Source organism: Diuraphis noxia, unplaced genomic scaffold (genome assembly GCF_037042655.1).
Source record: "Diuraphis noxia isolate RWA-SAM2 unplaced genomic scaffold, SU_Dnox_SAM2 contig0005, whole genome shotgun sequence".
Taxonomy (NCBI): Eukaryota; Metazoa; Arthropoda; class Insecta; order Hemiptera; family Aphididae; genus Diuraphis; species Diuraphis noxia.
In genome coordinates this window covers 36,740,393-36,754,922 of record NW_028301715.1, presented here as the reverse complement: position 1 = coordinate 36,754,922, position 14,530 = coordinate 36,740,393, and the positions used below count along the sequence as shown (strand labels likewise).

The window sequence follows — 14,530 nt, the reverse complement described above, 5'->3', positions numbered from 1 at the left end:
CATACATTACATATGAAATTTGCATTTATTGAAAAGCCTGGAATCTTACAAATAAAAAAGATTTAATTTTATCACGAAAAGCAAAACTTATTCCAGATACTTATTATCATTTTTATAAAAACTTAAAAATATCCGAAATTGATAATACTTATAACAAATACTAATAAAAAACTATGCAGACGGTGATTAATTTATGTAATAAATTAGACATGTTATTTATTTATTTTCAAAGCCATAGGTAGCATAATGTTATTAAACATAATAATTGTTCGCGTTTATATGTCATGGTGTTGCATTCGTTGTTGTTTTCGTTTTAGTATTTTCGCGCGATGCATTGCGTTGCGTATCGGTGCGTTACGTAGCCGCGGTCATTGTCGGCGGCGGCAACAAAGCCTCCGTGTGCGACAGACCGGTTACGTAATCGCGCTGTTATCATGGCACGGAAATGTTCGTTGTGTGTTAACATTTTTGATTTTTCGGTTATGTTTTTAGTAAAAAGTTAAAGTCATGCTCTCAGTGTCACAAGTTTTCTTAATTTCGCGTGTTTGTCCAGTTTTGTGTGGTGGCACTGAGACACTTATCTTCATCTTGTTGTGTCCGGCGGCATAGCCTTCGTGGTGAATGTCGTCGGCACCGTCGTTGTTTTTTTTGCGCTTACTTCTCGTAGTGTACACATCAATTCGTTTATGTTCCTGTGTCTGCAGCCATTTGTTCTTTTGAAAAACACGTTTTTGTCACCTCTTCGTTTTTGTGAATCGGCCGTCTGGTAAAGTATCGTTCGAGGCAATTTAATATTGTCCAACGTCTAAACCTTTCTTTGTTTTTTAGCTTGCCAGCGGTCGCCTGTGAATAACGTTGTTTTGTCAATTGTGTGATCGTTCTTGGTCTGCAGAGCACAGCAATTTGTATTTTGTCTTCGTTGGTGATTGTGGCTTGGTGGTCGCACGTACTGGACTGTGATCGTTACTTTATAATACTGCTGTGTGCCGTCTTAGGCAGGTCATTACAGTTCTGGTACGGTCGCGTTGGGATTAAATCCGCCATCAATCACAATCACATGTAAGTATTGGTCGACCATATTTGTTTGTTTTTTCATTGTTTAAGGCCGACGGGCCTAGCCGCAAAGGCTATTTATTATTATTATACTTATAAAAATAGTGTTCCTATTAATTATTTATTGTGTGCCGTATGGGCCACATATTTTTCTTGTAATATTTTTATTGCATTATTTTATTGTAGTCATTGTGCAGCTATAAGGCCAGTATTATTATTGTTATTACTCGAATTATTGTTATTATACTTATTATTATTGTTATTGCACAAATATTTCTTATTGCATAAATTATTATTATTATATTTATTATCATTTTTCTATAAATCATTGTTTTTATTACATTTTATTATTATAAGGCTCATTTATTTATTTTCATTTAAGGCGAACAAGCCAGCCTATTATTTGTATTTAGGCACTTGCCGCGCCCACATTTGGTGACCTCGACGTGATTTGTACTTATATTCATATTTTTTGTTATTTTGATTTTGTATTCTCCTTAATTGTCGAACACATCACATTCAAGTTCAACAGATCAATCACAAACTCAACTGCACCATGTCGACTCCTGAGGCTGGGCCTTCCAAGGAAATGCGCAAATTGATCAAGCATCGAGTCTCGACTAAATCCACTATCCAAGTTATAAATGAATATGTCAAAAACTTCAATCCAGCAATTCATTCCAGTAGACAATTGCAAATAAGATTAACTAAATTAAATGAATGTATTGATTTATTTAATGAAGCTCAACAGTCTATTGCTGATTTAGATCAAGGACATGATGAAGAAAGGGAGCGATTGAAGTTTGAAGATGAATGCTTAACATTGAAGGCTACCATGGAAGATCTTATTGCCAAAAATACACCTGCTGAAATCGTTAACACTTCACACTCATCTCATTCATCCACTGGAGATTCTTTAAGACTTCCAACAATCCAGCCTCCGACCTTTAATGGAAATCTTGAAGACTGGCCTTCATTCTTTGATACGTTTAATGCACTCTTTCACAATAATGTAACTTTAAATGATGTGCAAAGACTCCATTACTTAAAAACCAGTGTGTGTGGACCTGCAGCTGATATTATAAAAACATTCACGATCACTGCTGAAAATTATCAGGTTGCTTACAATGAGTTGGTACGTCAATTTGAAAATAGAAGTCTAACCATTCAGACACACATACGTGCCTTACTGCAATCACCCAAAATAACTTCACCTTCTGCAGCTGATTTACGAAAATTGCACCACCACATTGCTTCACATGTTCGTGCTCTTAAAGCTCTTGGTCAGCCGGTGCAGTACTGGGACGCCTGGCTGGTGACTTTAATTTGTAGCCAACTTGATTCAATCACCGCTGGCGAGTGGCAGTTACGTCAAGACAACAAAGAGCTTCCGACTTATGAGCAGATCGAACTATTCTTGTCTAAGCGTGTATCAGCATATGAAGTATGCTCTAATTCAGTCAATATATCAGATAAAATTTCCAAAGCTAAACCTCCGTATCATAACCATGGCAATAACAAATCGTTGTTTACTCGCTCATCAGATCAAAAGACTATCAAATGTCCATTGTGTTCATCTGCACATAGAATATATCATTGTGATACGTTTGATAAATTGCCATTATCTGAGAAGAGAACTGTGGTCCGAAATGCCAAGCTCTGCTTCAATTGTTTAAATTATGGTCATCAAAGTGCAGATTGTAAATTTTCGCATTGTCCTAAATGCAACAAAAGGCATAATTCAAAATTGCATGAAGAACCTTCTAGTGAAAGACCAAGCATTTCTCAAACCAATGATGAACTAACATCACATCCCATTGCCACTGCCATGTGCACTGGGGTAGCCAACACACACTCTTCAAATTTAAATGTACTTCTAGCCACTGCTATTGTGAACATTTGTGACAAATTCGGAACTATGCATTCATGTCGAGCCGTTATGGATTCGGGCTCTCAATTAAATTTTATAACGGATTCCTTTGCTAAAAAATTGAAACTATCTGAAATAATGAAGTCTCTCAATATTATTGGTGTTTCGTCTATGTCATCTTCATCCAAACAACTTGAAGATACTACTGTGTGTTCACGTTTCGGTGATTATACTACAAAAATTACGTTGCATTCATTGCCAATCATTGTCAACTCACTTCCATCCCATTTAGTTATCCGTGAAAATTTGAAAATTCCTAATAACTTGCAAAATCTCTTAGCTGATCCACAATTTCATCTACCAGGACCAATTGACTTATTACTAGGTGCTGACCTATTTTTTGAAATTTTTTCTGGAACGAAGGTCGCACTGAATAAACATGCTGCTCTCCACCATACGAAATTTGGTTGGATAGTTACTGGCAAGGTTCTGGAGACATCAAACTGTAACAAGTCATCTGCCTTGATGGTAAATCACGATTCTGCTTTGTCTTTTTTTATATCAAAAAGTAATCAACGTACTATGGAGGAACTCAGGGCCGAGGAGCATTTCAAAGAAAATTTTTGTCGCAGTACAAATGGTCGCTTTATCGTGCGGTTACCACTATCTCAAAATCCTGATGTACTTGGCAATTCCCTCACTATGGCCGAAAAAAGGTTTTTCAATTTAGAAAGAAGACTTGCCAGAGACAACTCATTAGCTAAGCAGTATGATGAATTCATTCAAGAGTACATAGCGTTAGGTCACATGGAATTAACAACATCCGCCAGTGACAAGCCTATGTATTATTTACCACATCACGCGGTCTTCAAATCAGACAGTTCAACAACAAAACTTCGTGTAGTTTTTGATGGGTCTGCGGAATCAACTTCTGGACTTTCATTAAATGATATTATGCTGAGAGGACCAAAGATCCAACCTGATATCTATAATATTTTATTGCGTTTCCGCTTAAACCGTATTGCACTAACTGCTGATGTGGCAAAGATGTATCGCCAAGTGTTAGTGGATGAAGGAGACTGTTATCTACAACGAATAGTTTATCGCTCGCATCCTGATGAATCTTTGAAACATTTCAACTTAAAAACTGTGACCTACGGTACAAAGTCTGCTTCCTTTTTGGCAACACGTTGCCTATTCCAACTTGGTTATGAACATCGTGATACTGCAATTGGTCAAACTATTTGTAATGATTTTTATGTAGATGACCTCATTAGTGGAGGTGACTCTGATCAGGATTGTTTTTCAATATATGAACAGCTTCAATCCATTTTGGGCTCTGCTGGTTTTCCTCTACGAAAATGGTGCTCAAGTTCTAAAGATCTCCTCAATCGCCTGCCTCATGCGCAGGATGATCCAAACTTTATGGTCAAATTAAGTGAGGACGATGTAGTGAGTGCCTTGGGACTGTTGTGGCAGCCATCTATTGACAGTTTTCGGTTTTTAATGAAGAAATGGACGCCACCTCAGTTCATTACCAAGCGCAGTCTTTTATCAAATATAAATAGTGTGTATGATCCTATCGGCTTCATTTCTTGTGTGCTAATCAAAGGCAAAATTTTTATGCAACAAGTGTGGAGTTTTAAAATGGATTGGGATGAACCATTGCCTGGAGAATTATATTCAAAGTGGATCAAGTTTTATTCGAGTTTGGGTAACCTTGATAAATTGATCATACCAAGATTAGCACTAGCACATTGTTCTACCAGATATACACTTCATGGCTTCTGTGATGCCTCACAGAATGCATTTGGTGCTTGTGTCTATATCCGTTCAGAGACCAGCGACAATGTTTTTGTTGTAAATTTATATACATCCAGATCTCGAGTTGCACCAATCAAGGCCACTACCATTCCACGCCTTGAATTATGTGGTGCTTTACTATTGGCTGAATTAATTACTGAGGTTAAGGACGAACTCAAAAAATCAAATATTACCGTGACGTCAAATAATACTTATTTATGGACGGACTCAACTATCGTCCTTGCATGGATCAATAGTTTATCTCTCTTTCAAGTCTACGTTGCCAATCGCATTGCTCGAATAAATGATCTAACGCATGCATCACAATGGCATCATACCCCGACTTCTGAAAATCCTGCAGACCTAATCTCCAGAGGTGTAGATGCAGACTCAGTAAGCACTTGTTACATTTGGTGGCACGGTCCAAAATGGTTGAGTAAAGATAAACAAAGTTGGCCCAAAAATCCTACCTTACCATCAGAATTACCAGAAATTCGGCCTATCAATATGGTATTGTCGGCCATAGCAGAAGAAAATTTCTGGATTTTGAATAAATATTCAAGTTGGATTATGCTCATAAGAATCACTGCTTTGGTACGCCGATTTGTCTCCAATTGCAAGGATTCCCTATCAAAACACCCTGAGAGACGTGTTTTTGATTCTATCACACTAAATGAGTTACTGCTAGCTGAACGTTTTTGGTTAATCAAGGCTCAAAGTTCTGCATTTCATGATGAATTGGTGTGCTTGAAGGCTAAAAAAAATGTGCATCGCAAAAGTGCATTGACTTCGCTAAGTCCGTTCATTGACGACGAAGGCTTAATCAGGGTTGGTGGTCGACTTACAAATGCGCATATGCATTGCAGCAGCAAGCATCCAATCGTTCTTCCTTCCCGAGCCACAATAACTAAATTAATATTTCGTTACGAACATTGTCGCCTCATGCATGTAGGCCCTCAAGCTTTACTGGCTCATATATCTATAAAATATTGGGCTATTCGAGGCAGAATTGTAGCCAGAAAGGTTGTCCAGCAATGTGTACAATGTTTTCGAGCGAATCCTAGATTTTCAGCCCCACCAATGGCTCCGTTACCAAAGGAGCGTGTGACAATTGACAGAGCTTTTAATCGCACTGGAGTAGACTTCTGCGGACCAGTTTTAATTAGGAGTGGTATTAGACGAGTCACTGCTATTAAATGTTACATCGCCGTCTTTGTATGCTTTGTTACCAGAGCGGTGCACCTGGAGCTAGTTACTGACCTGACAGCCGATGCATTTATTGCTGCTCTATCAAGGTTCATGTCCAGGAGGGGAATGTGCTCGCATTTGTATAGTGACAATGCTACAAATTTTGTAGGAGCTCACAAGGTGTTGAAACAGTACTTCTCACAAAGTAGCAAAAACCAGCGAGTCACGGATCTGATGGCTAACCAGGGAATACAGTGGCATTTTATTCCTCCTTCTGCACCCCATTTTGGCGGCCTCTGGGAGGCAGCTGTAAAGTCCGCCAAACGGCTTATGCTAAAGATCACAAAGGGTGCACTACTTACTGCGGAAGAGCTGAATACTTTGTTGTGTAAGATCGAAGCTGTTTTAAATTCACGTCCTATGACATCGTTGTCTGATGACCCCAGTGAATATAAGGCCCTTACTCCAAGTCATTTCATTATTGGAGGGAATCTCATGTTGCCACAAGAGCCGGATTTATCGGCCGTTCCTATGAACAGATTGCGTAGATTTCAATTAATGCAAGCACAGCTACAAAGATTCTGGACCCGTTGGAGCATGGAATATCTACCACAGATGCAAAAACGCGGTAGGTGGACTTCTCCAAGCAGAGCTATTCAAGTCGGTGATCTGGCAATACTTAAGGAAGACAATGTCCCCATTCTACAGTGGAAGTTAGTCAGAATCAGTGCCGTGCACCCCGGGGCAGACGGAATCATTCGAGTTGTGACCATCAAACAGAGTGCTGGTGCTGAAATGAAGAGACCTGTCGTCAAACTTGCACTCTTACCCAGTACTGTCGACATTGCAGATTCCGAAGACCCCATTCCTTCTTAATTTCATTGAATTCATTTATTTGTTATCATATTCTTTTTTGGATTACCATTATTTATTTGTTATTATATTTTTTTTTTTTTTTTTTGGATTGCTATTATCTATTTATTTTTTTTGTTTTCTTTTTTAAATGTTTATAATCTATTTATATTGTTAGCTAATCGAATGTTTATGTTATACTATATCATATTTAATTTGTGTTGAATTGAAACTCCTGCGTCCTTTCAAGGCGGGGAGAATGTTCGCGTTTATATGTCATGGTGTTGCATTCGTTGTTGTTTTCGTTTTAGTATTTTCGCGCGATGCATTGCGTTGCGTATCGGTGCGTTACGTAGCCGCGGTCATTGTCGGCGGCGGCAACAAAGCCTCCGTGTGCGACAGACCGGTTACGTAATCGCGCTGTTATCATGGCACGGAAATGTTCGTTGTGTGTTAACATTTTTGATTTTTCGGTTATGTTTTTAGTAAAAAGTTAAAGTCATGCTCTCAGTGTCACAAGTTTTCTTAATTTCGCGTGTTTGTCCAGTTTTGTGTGGTGGCACTGAGACACTTATCTTCATCTTGTTGTGTCCGGCGGCATAGCCTTCGTGGTGAATGTCGTCGGCACCGTCGTTGTTTTTTTTGCGCTTACTTCTCGTAGTGTACACATCAATTCGTTTATGTTCCTGTGTCTGCAGCCATTTGTTCTTTTGAAAAACACGTTTTTGTCACCTCTTCGTTTTTGTGAATCGGCCGTCTGGTAAAGTATCGTTCGAGGCAATTTAATATTGTCCAACGTCTAAACCTTTCTTTGTTTTTTAGCTTGCCAGCGGTCGCCTGTGAATAACGTTGTTTTGTCAATTGTGTGATCGTTCTTGGTCTGCAGAGCACAGCAATTTGTATTTTGTCTTCGTTGGTGATTGTGGCTTGGTGGTCGCACGTACTGGACTGTGATCGTTACTTTATAATACTGCTGTGTGCCGTCTTAGGCAGGTCATTACAGTTCTGGTACGGTCGCGTTGGGATTAAATCCGCCATCAATCACAATCACATGTAAGTATTGGTCGACCATATTTGTTTGTTTTTTCATTGTTTAAGGCCGACGGGCCTAGCCGCAAAGGCTATTTATTATTATTATACTTATAAAAATAGTGTTCCTATTAATTATTTATTGTGTGCCGTATGGGCCACATATTTTTCTTGTAATATTTTTATTGCATTATTTTATTGTAGTCATTGTGCAGCTATAAGGCCAGTATTATTATTGTTATTACTCGAATTATTGTTATTATACTTATTATTATTGTTATTGCACAAATATTTCTTATTGCATAAATTATTATTATTATATTTATTATCATTTTTCTATAAATCATTGTTTTTATTACATTTTATTATTATAAGGCTCATTTATTTATTTTCATTTAAGGCGAACAAGCCAGCCTATTATTTGTATTTAGGCACTTGCCGCGCCCACAATAATAATGATAATTATAATGAGTAACTTTTTTTTTTACATTGTATTTCAAACAAGTATTACCTATATTATTTAAATAATAATAAATTATTCAAATTCGTACATAATGTTATAGTCTTGTTGTTCAAAAGCATTTGATAATTTGATAGTCATTATCTGTTTAGAATATTTTTTTTTTAATTTGTCATATTATTTGTTACTTTGATACATAAAAATAAGCTTATTGACTTAAAGACAAGTAGTATTTTATTTTTTATTTTGTGTTTTTTACTAAATTATTTTTAAAGATATTGATTACACACCTACAACTATTAAATGATTAATTTTCATCCTTATATATATATATTACCTGTACAATTATAAATTATAACACAACAATTTTAATCAAATTTCAAAAAAACTAACAGTTAAAATTCATTAATAATTTAAAGTTCAATACTGCCATAATTGGATATATGACACAAAAATAAACATAGCTTAAATTCAATACTGCCATATTTTGGTATGTCTGAAAATCAATTTATGTATGCAATACAGCCACATATCAAAATATGACAGTCTTGCATTTACTTAAAAAATTGTAAAAGACCATAATAAGTCTGACTTTTGGGTTCAAGGGAATATTTTATTATATTTGAAAAATTCACAATATAAAGTATGTTTAATACGTTTCAAATGCATAGGTGAAGAACTCTTTGCAAACATCACCATTGTAAAAGTGTACAAACGTGTACCTCAATTCTTTTATAATTTTAAGCCACAAAAGAATTGGTATTAAAACAAACTTACCTTAAATATCAATTATTTTGGGCATTGTTAGAGTCCGCGACGTGTATGCACTCCGACGCTGAAATGGAAACGCATCTGATACTGCTGAATTGAAGTCTAAAAATAATGTGATTTATGAAAAACAAAAAGATTAAACGGAAAGCAGGATGTTTTTCGTTCATGTCTACTTCGCTATCTAATTGAAATGTTAGAATCTTTAATAGACTGCGTCCTCCGCAACGACTTTGACAATCACCATGGATTATATTCTACTAAATCAATCGTCGTCATGGTTATCAGGGATAGTAACGTATAACAAGTTCGAGAAACTCACAAATTCACAATAGAACGATGTGCGCGTTGAGATTAATTATGTTGGCGGTGCAACGTCGTTGTCGTCACAAGAAAAGTAACATAACATTTTCGAGTAACTCACAGTAGAACGGCGTGCGCGTTGAGATTAATTATGTCGGCGGTCCGACGTCGTCGTCGTCACAAGAAAAGTAACTTAAAACAATTTCGAGTTACAATAGAATGGCGTGCAAGTTGAGATTAATTATGTTGGCGGTGCAACGTCGTCGTCGTCACAAGAAAAGTAACTTTTAACAATTCGAGTTACTCGTAATTATTTGATATGCGCGAAGTGTGCGGTCCGACGTCGTCGTCGTCACCAGAAAAGTAACTTAAAACTATTTCAAGTTACAATAGAATGGCGTGCAAGTTGAGATTAATTATGTTGGCGGTGCAACGTCGTCGTCGTAACATGAAAAGTAACTTTTAACAATTTCGAGTAACTCACAATAGAACGGAGTGCGCGTTGAGATTTATTATGTCGGCGGTCCGATGTCGTCGTCGTCACAAGAAAAGTAACTTTTAACAATTCGAGTTACTCGTAATTATTTGATATGCGCGAAGTGTTTAATTATGTTGGCGGTCCGACGTCGTCGTCGTCACCAGAAAAGTAACTTAAAACTATTTCAAGTTACAATAGAATGGCGTGCAAGTTGAGATTAATTATGTTGGCGGTGCAACGTCGTCGTCGTCACAAGAAAAGTAACATAACATTTTCGAGTAACTCACAGTAGAACGGCGTGCGCGTTGAGATTAATTATGTCGGCGGTCCGATGTCGTCGTCGTCACAAGAAAAGTAATTTTTAACAATTCGAGTTACTCGTAATTATTTGATATGCGCGAAGTGTTTAATTATGTTGGCGGTCCGACGTCGTCGTCGTCACCAGAAAAGTAACTTAAAACTATTCCAAGTTACAATAGAATGGCGTGCAAGTTGAGATTAATTATGTTGGCGGTGCAACGTCGTCGTCGTCACAAGAAAAGTAACATAACATTTTCGAGTAACTCACAGTAGAACGGCGTGCGCATTGAGATTAATTATGTTGGCGGTCCGACGTCGTCGTCGTCACCAGAAAAGTAACTTAAAACAATTTCGAGTTACAATAGAATGGCGTGCAAGTTGAGATTAATTATGTTGGCGGTCGACGTCATCATGGTTATAAGTTATAGGGTTAGTTTGGTTTAAATCATTGAGTGGAACGCTAAATTTTTATAAGTCCTTTAGCACCCCTTCTATTATATTTCCAATTCGAGCACTGGTTATAACGAATAGTAACGTATAACAAGTTCAAGTAATTCGTAATTATTTGATATGCGCTGTGAGATTTCCGTCTTTTTAGAGACTTACTCTCCACCCATGTGATCAGATAAACACTGACCACATGACCTATAAACCACACCGCGTGTTGGCTCGAGAGTCAGGTCGATGGAATTTATAGGTTTTGTACACGCAGTGGTTAATGAAAACCAAAGATTTATTATAAAGAGGAAAAAATATTTTAAATAACAAAATTAGAATTTTAAAGGTAGTTATATGATTTATTTTACACGGGGCACTAAATTTGGATAGCGAACAATACAAAAAAAATTAATAATATAAATTTTGATCATGGCAATCAAGTGCATAAGAAATATAATCAGATAAATACAATAAATATAAAATGTATAATATTTTGGCACATGGCAAGTGTATAAGGAAGGAAATAAAAATGAATATTAACGCTACGGCTCCGACGAATGGTTACCGATCACATATGTGAGATTTATAATACGTCAGTATGACATATCTATAACATATTATTTGTTATAAAGGAAACGACCCACGGCTCTGCAGGACGGTTACCGGTGCACCTCTGAGGAAAATCTGAGTAGGTATATAAAAAAGAAACTAGGGTGATACATAATCAAAATGAAAAAAGGGGAATGTTGGGGGACGCCCACGGGCCTATGACGTCGCATCAGCCCATCATGGTGGTATTCCGCCGATGGTGCAAACAAAAAATAATAATTGTACGTCTGGGAGACGTTTTACGAAAGTCCAACGTTGTCGAGCAGAAGAAAAAAAAAACAAGCACAAAAAAGATCTATCATCGATGGTGGCGAAAAACAGACAACTCGGCAGTAGACGTCGGTGGCTGGTCGTACTGTCGTAGGCCGTTCCGGCGTCTTGATGTTCTTGGGTAGAGGGGTGGTCAGTGTCGTCGTGTCGGGAACTTTCGTATAATATATAGTGGGGAAACAGGTTGCCCTGTCCGTATGCGCCAGCGGCTTCGACCGCAACGCCCGACAGCAACGGCGCGGCGGAGCGCCCGCCGCGACATCGACGCGATTGACACTGCATGTGGGTGAGGTCAGGGGACTAGTATTACATAACAGTGTTTTGTCATTATTTAATTTAATGAGCGCATGCATAATAATAGAGATTATGGAAATACTAAGAGTTATATAATAAAAGGACGTGGACATATTATAAGATTATAATAATGATATTATGTAATATTCTTATACAAAACTCTCAAAATTCTGTGACGTTACACCGCGTAGTGTTTAATTATGTTGGCAGTCCGACGTCGTCGTCGTCACAAGAAAAGTAACTTATAACATTTTCGAGTAACTCACGAAAGAATGGCATGCGCATGGAGATTAATTAGGTTGGCGGTGCGACAAATAATTTTGACATTATAATACACACTGAAGACTGCAGTATGTAATGCTAATAGTTAAGGAAATGAAATAAACTATTGAAAATGAAAAAGCGGGTAAGTCGTGGATGTCGCTTTGCTGTACATTAGGTTACTGTAATGGATGGGATTAAATTTGAATGCAATGATAGGTATCATTGTATACGAAAAACGATTCTGAACGGAGATGATTTGTCAGTCTAGGATATATTATATTTAAATATTGTCATATATTCTATTTTGAAACAAATATTTTATTTTTCAATTAAGACGCATTTTGCATATGGCATGGTTAATCAATTAGTGTAGTTATCATGTAGTTATCATAATTCATAATACTTTATATTATCATAGATATACATGTACCTGGTTTGAGGATAAATCGTTATCATTACGCGATTTCATAAAAATTTAAAACTCAAACGCTCTAAACATTTTTCCTATAATGACACTTCAAATTTTCTCTATAGCTATTTGAATCAAAACTTATGGGAAACTTGGTGTTAAATTTTATAACCTTAGATATAAATACAAACAATATTATGAATTTTGAACTACAAAATAATTTGCAAATATTCATGGTTTTGACGAATTTTTGTCAATATTTGAAATTCAAATGCTAATGAAAATTTAATTTGAATTTCCGGTGGACATTTTTTTTGTGATAAAGATTGACAAATTTGAAAGGAATCTTGTATTAAATTTTCAAATCTTAGATATAAAAGGAAAATTTTTTATGAATTTCTAGAATAAAATAATTTACGAATTTTCGTGATTTTTACGTATGTTGTCAAAATTAAAATTTGAATGCATGTAAAAAAAAAATGTGGCTATATATTTCTTTTATTTTTCAACTGCTATTGCAAAACTAAATTATGAGCATCATGGTAAAATCAATACATTCATCACTTCGTTCAGAATCTAAAAATCATGATGGATCGATGTTCAATGATAATTAGTAGTACGTAGACATTAAAAATTAATAATTGTGTACACAAAAATCAAACAGAACTAAATTATGAAAAAAAAAAGGAAAGAGGGGATTGGCGCCCACAGGCAAATTGATTTCGAGTATAAAAAAAAAAAAAATTGGATCAAATTATGATTTAAGAATACACACTGAAGAGTGCAGTATGTAATGATAAGTTAATGAAATGAAATAAATCGTTGAGAATAATAGAATCATAATGGATCGATATTAAAAAAATGGTACGAAGACTTTAAAAATTTATAATTTTATATATGAATACACACTGAAGACTGCAGTACCTATATAATACAAGAAAAGGAAATGAAATAATGTTTGGAAATGAATAAAACTATAATAAAACGATTTATTCTGAGGACAAGGTTATAATAGTTTAAATATTGTGTACATACAAATTAACAAGATCTATATTTTGAAATAAAAAATTGAAAGGGGGGATTGACAAACGCAGGCAAATGTTTTTCAAGAAGTACTAAAAGAAAAATAGGAAATAATTATGATATAAGAATAAACACTGAATGAGTAATATAAATGAAAAGTTTAAAGTTTGTGTACATACAAATTAACAGGGTAAAGTGATATAATTACGTTTTTTAGTGATACTAAAGTTTAAAAATTGTGTCCACAAAAATAAAAAAGAGCTATATTTTAAAAATAAAAATGGAAAGGGGGTCTTGGCAACCGCAGGCAATTGATTTTGAAGGATCAAAATAGAAATTTGGAAAAAATTATAGTCTTGGAATAGGCAATGGAGACTACACTATGTATTCTCAAGAAAAATTACTGAAAGATAATTAAATCATGATTAAATTATATTTTTTAGTTGCAAGTGTTTAATAGGTTTTGAAAATTGTGTCCACAAAAATGAACTACAGCTATATTTTGAAAATAAAAATGGAAAGGCAAATGATTATTAAGGATCAAAATAGAAATTTGGAAAAAATTATAGTCTTGGAATACACAATGAAGACTGCTTTTGTATTCTCAAGAAAAATTAATGACATCAAATATGAAAGTTGATTAAATCATAATATAATTATGTTTTTTAGGGGGAAGTGGTTAATAAAGTTTAAAATTTGTGTGCATAAAAATAAAAATTGAAATCGGGTATTGACACCCGCAGGCAAATGATTTTTAAGGATCAAAAACGGAATTTGAAAAAAATTTAAACATAGAATACACAATGAAGACTGCAATATGTATTCTCAAGAAAAATAAATAAAGGACAACTAACTCATAATAAAATTATATTTTTTAGTTGCAAGTGGTTAAAAAGTTTGAAAATTGTGTCCGCAAAAATAAACTACAGCTTGATTTTGAAAATAAAAATTGAAAGGCGGTATTGGCACCCACAGGCAAATGATTTATAAGGATCAAAAAAGAAATTTGAAAAAAATATGAACAGAGAATACACAATGAAGAGTGCAATATGTATTTTCAAGAAAATTTAATGAACTGAAATATGAAGGATAATTAAATCATTATATAATTATGTTTTC

At 35.4% G+C, this 14,530-nt stretch overlaps 1 protein-coding gene across 2 annotated transcripts; it reads left to right on the top strand.

The window, feature by feature from the left end:
- The first annotated feature begins 272 nt into the window (after positions 1-272).
- LOC149055256 (uncharacterized) lies at positions 273-8,138 on the top strand. Of its 2 annotated transcripts, none has more exons than XR_016191877.1 (2): positions 273-7,526; positions 7,589-8,138. XR_016191877.1 is itself a non-coding variant. In XM_089228316.1 (2 exons), the coding sequence occupies exon 2, from the start codon at positions 1,610-1,612 to the stop codon at positions 6,788-6,790; it is 5,181 nt and encodes a 1,726-aa protein (XP_089084442.1). In that variant the 5' UTR covers positions 273-766; positions 829-1,609; the 3' UTR covers positions 6,791-8,138. The 2 variants fall into 2 exon arrangements, 1 of the variants encoding a protein (XP_089084442.1); XM_089228316.1 differs by having other exon boundaries at positions 273-766; positions 829-8,138.
- Positions 8,139-14,530: the final 6,392 nt, after the last annotated feature.

Bases quoted from the DNA above. Each gene is read 5' to 3' on its own strand.
- LOC149055256 (XM_089228316.1), top strand. From the start codon at position 1,610: ATGTCGACTCCTGAGGCTGGGCCTTCCAAGGAAATGCGCAAATTGATC.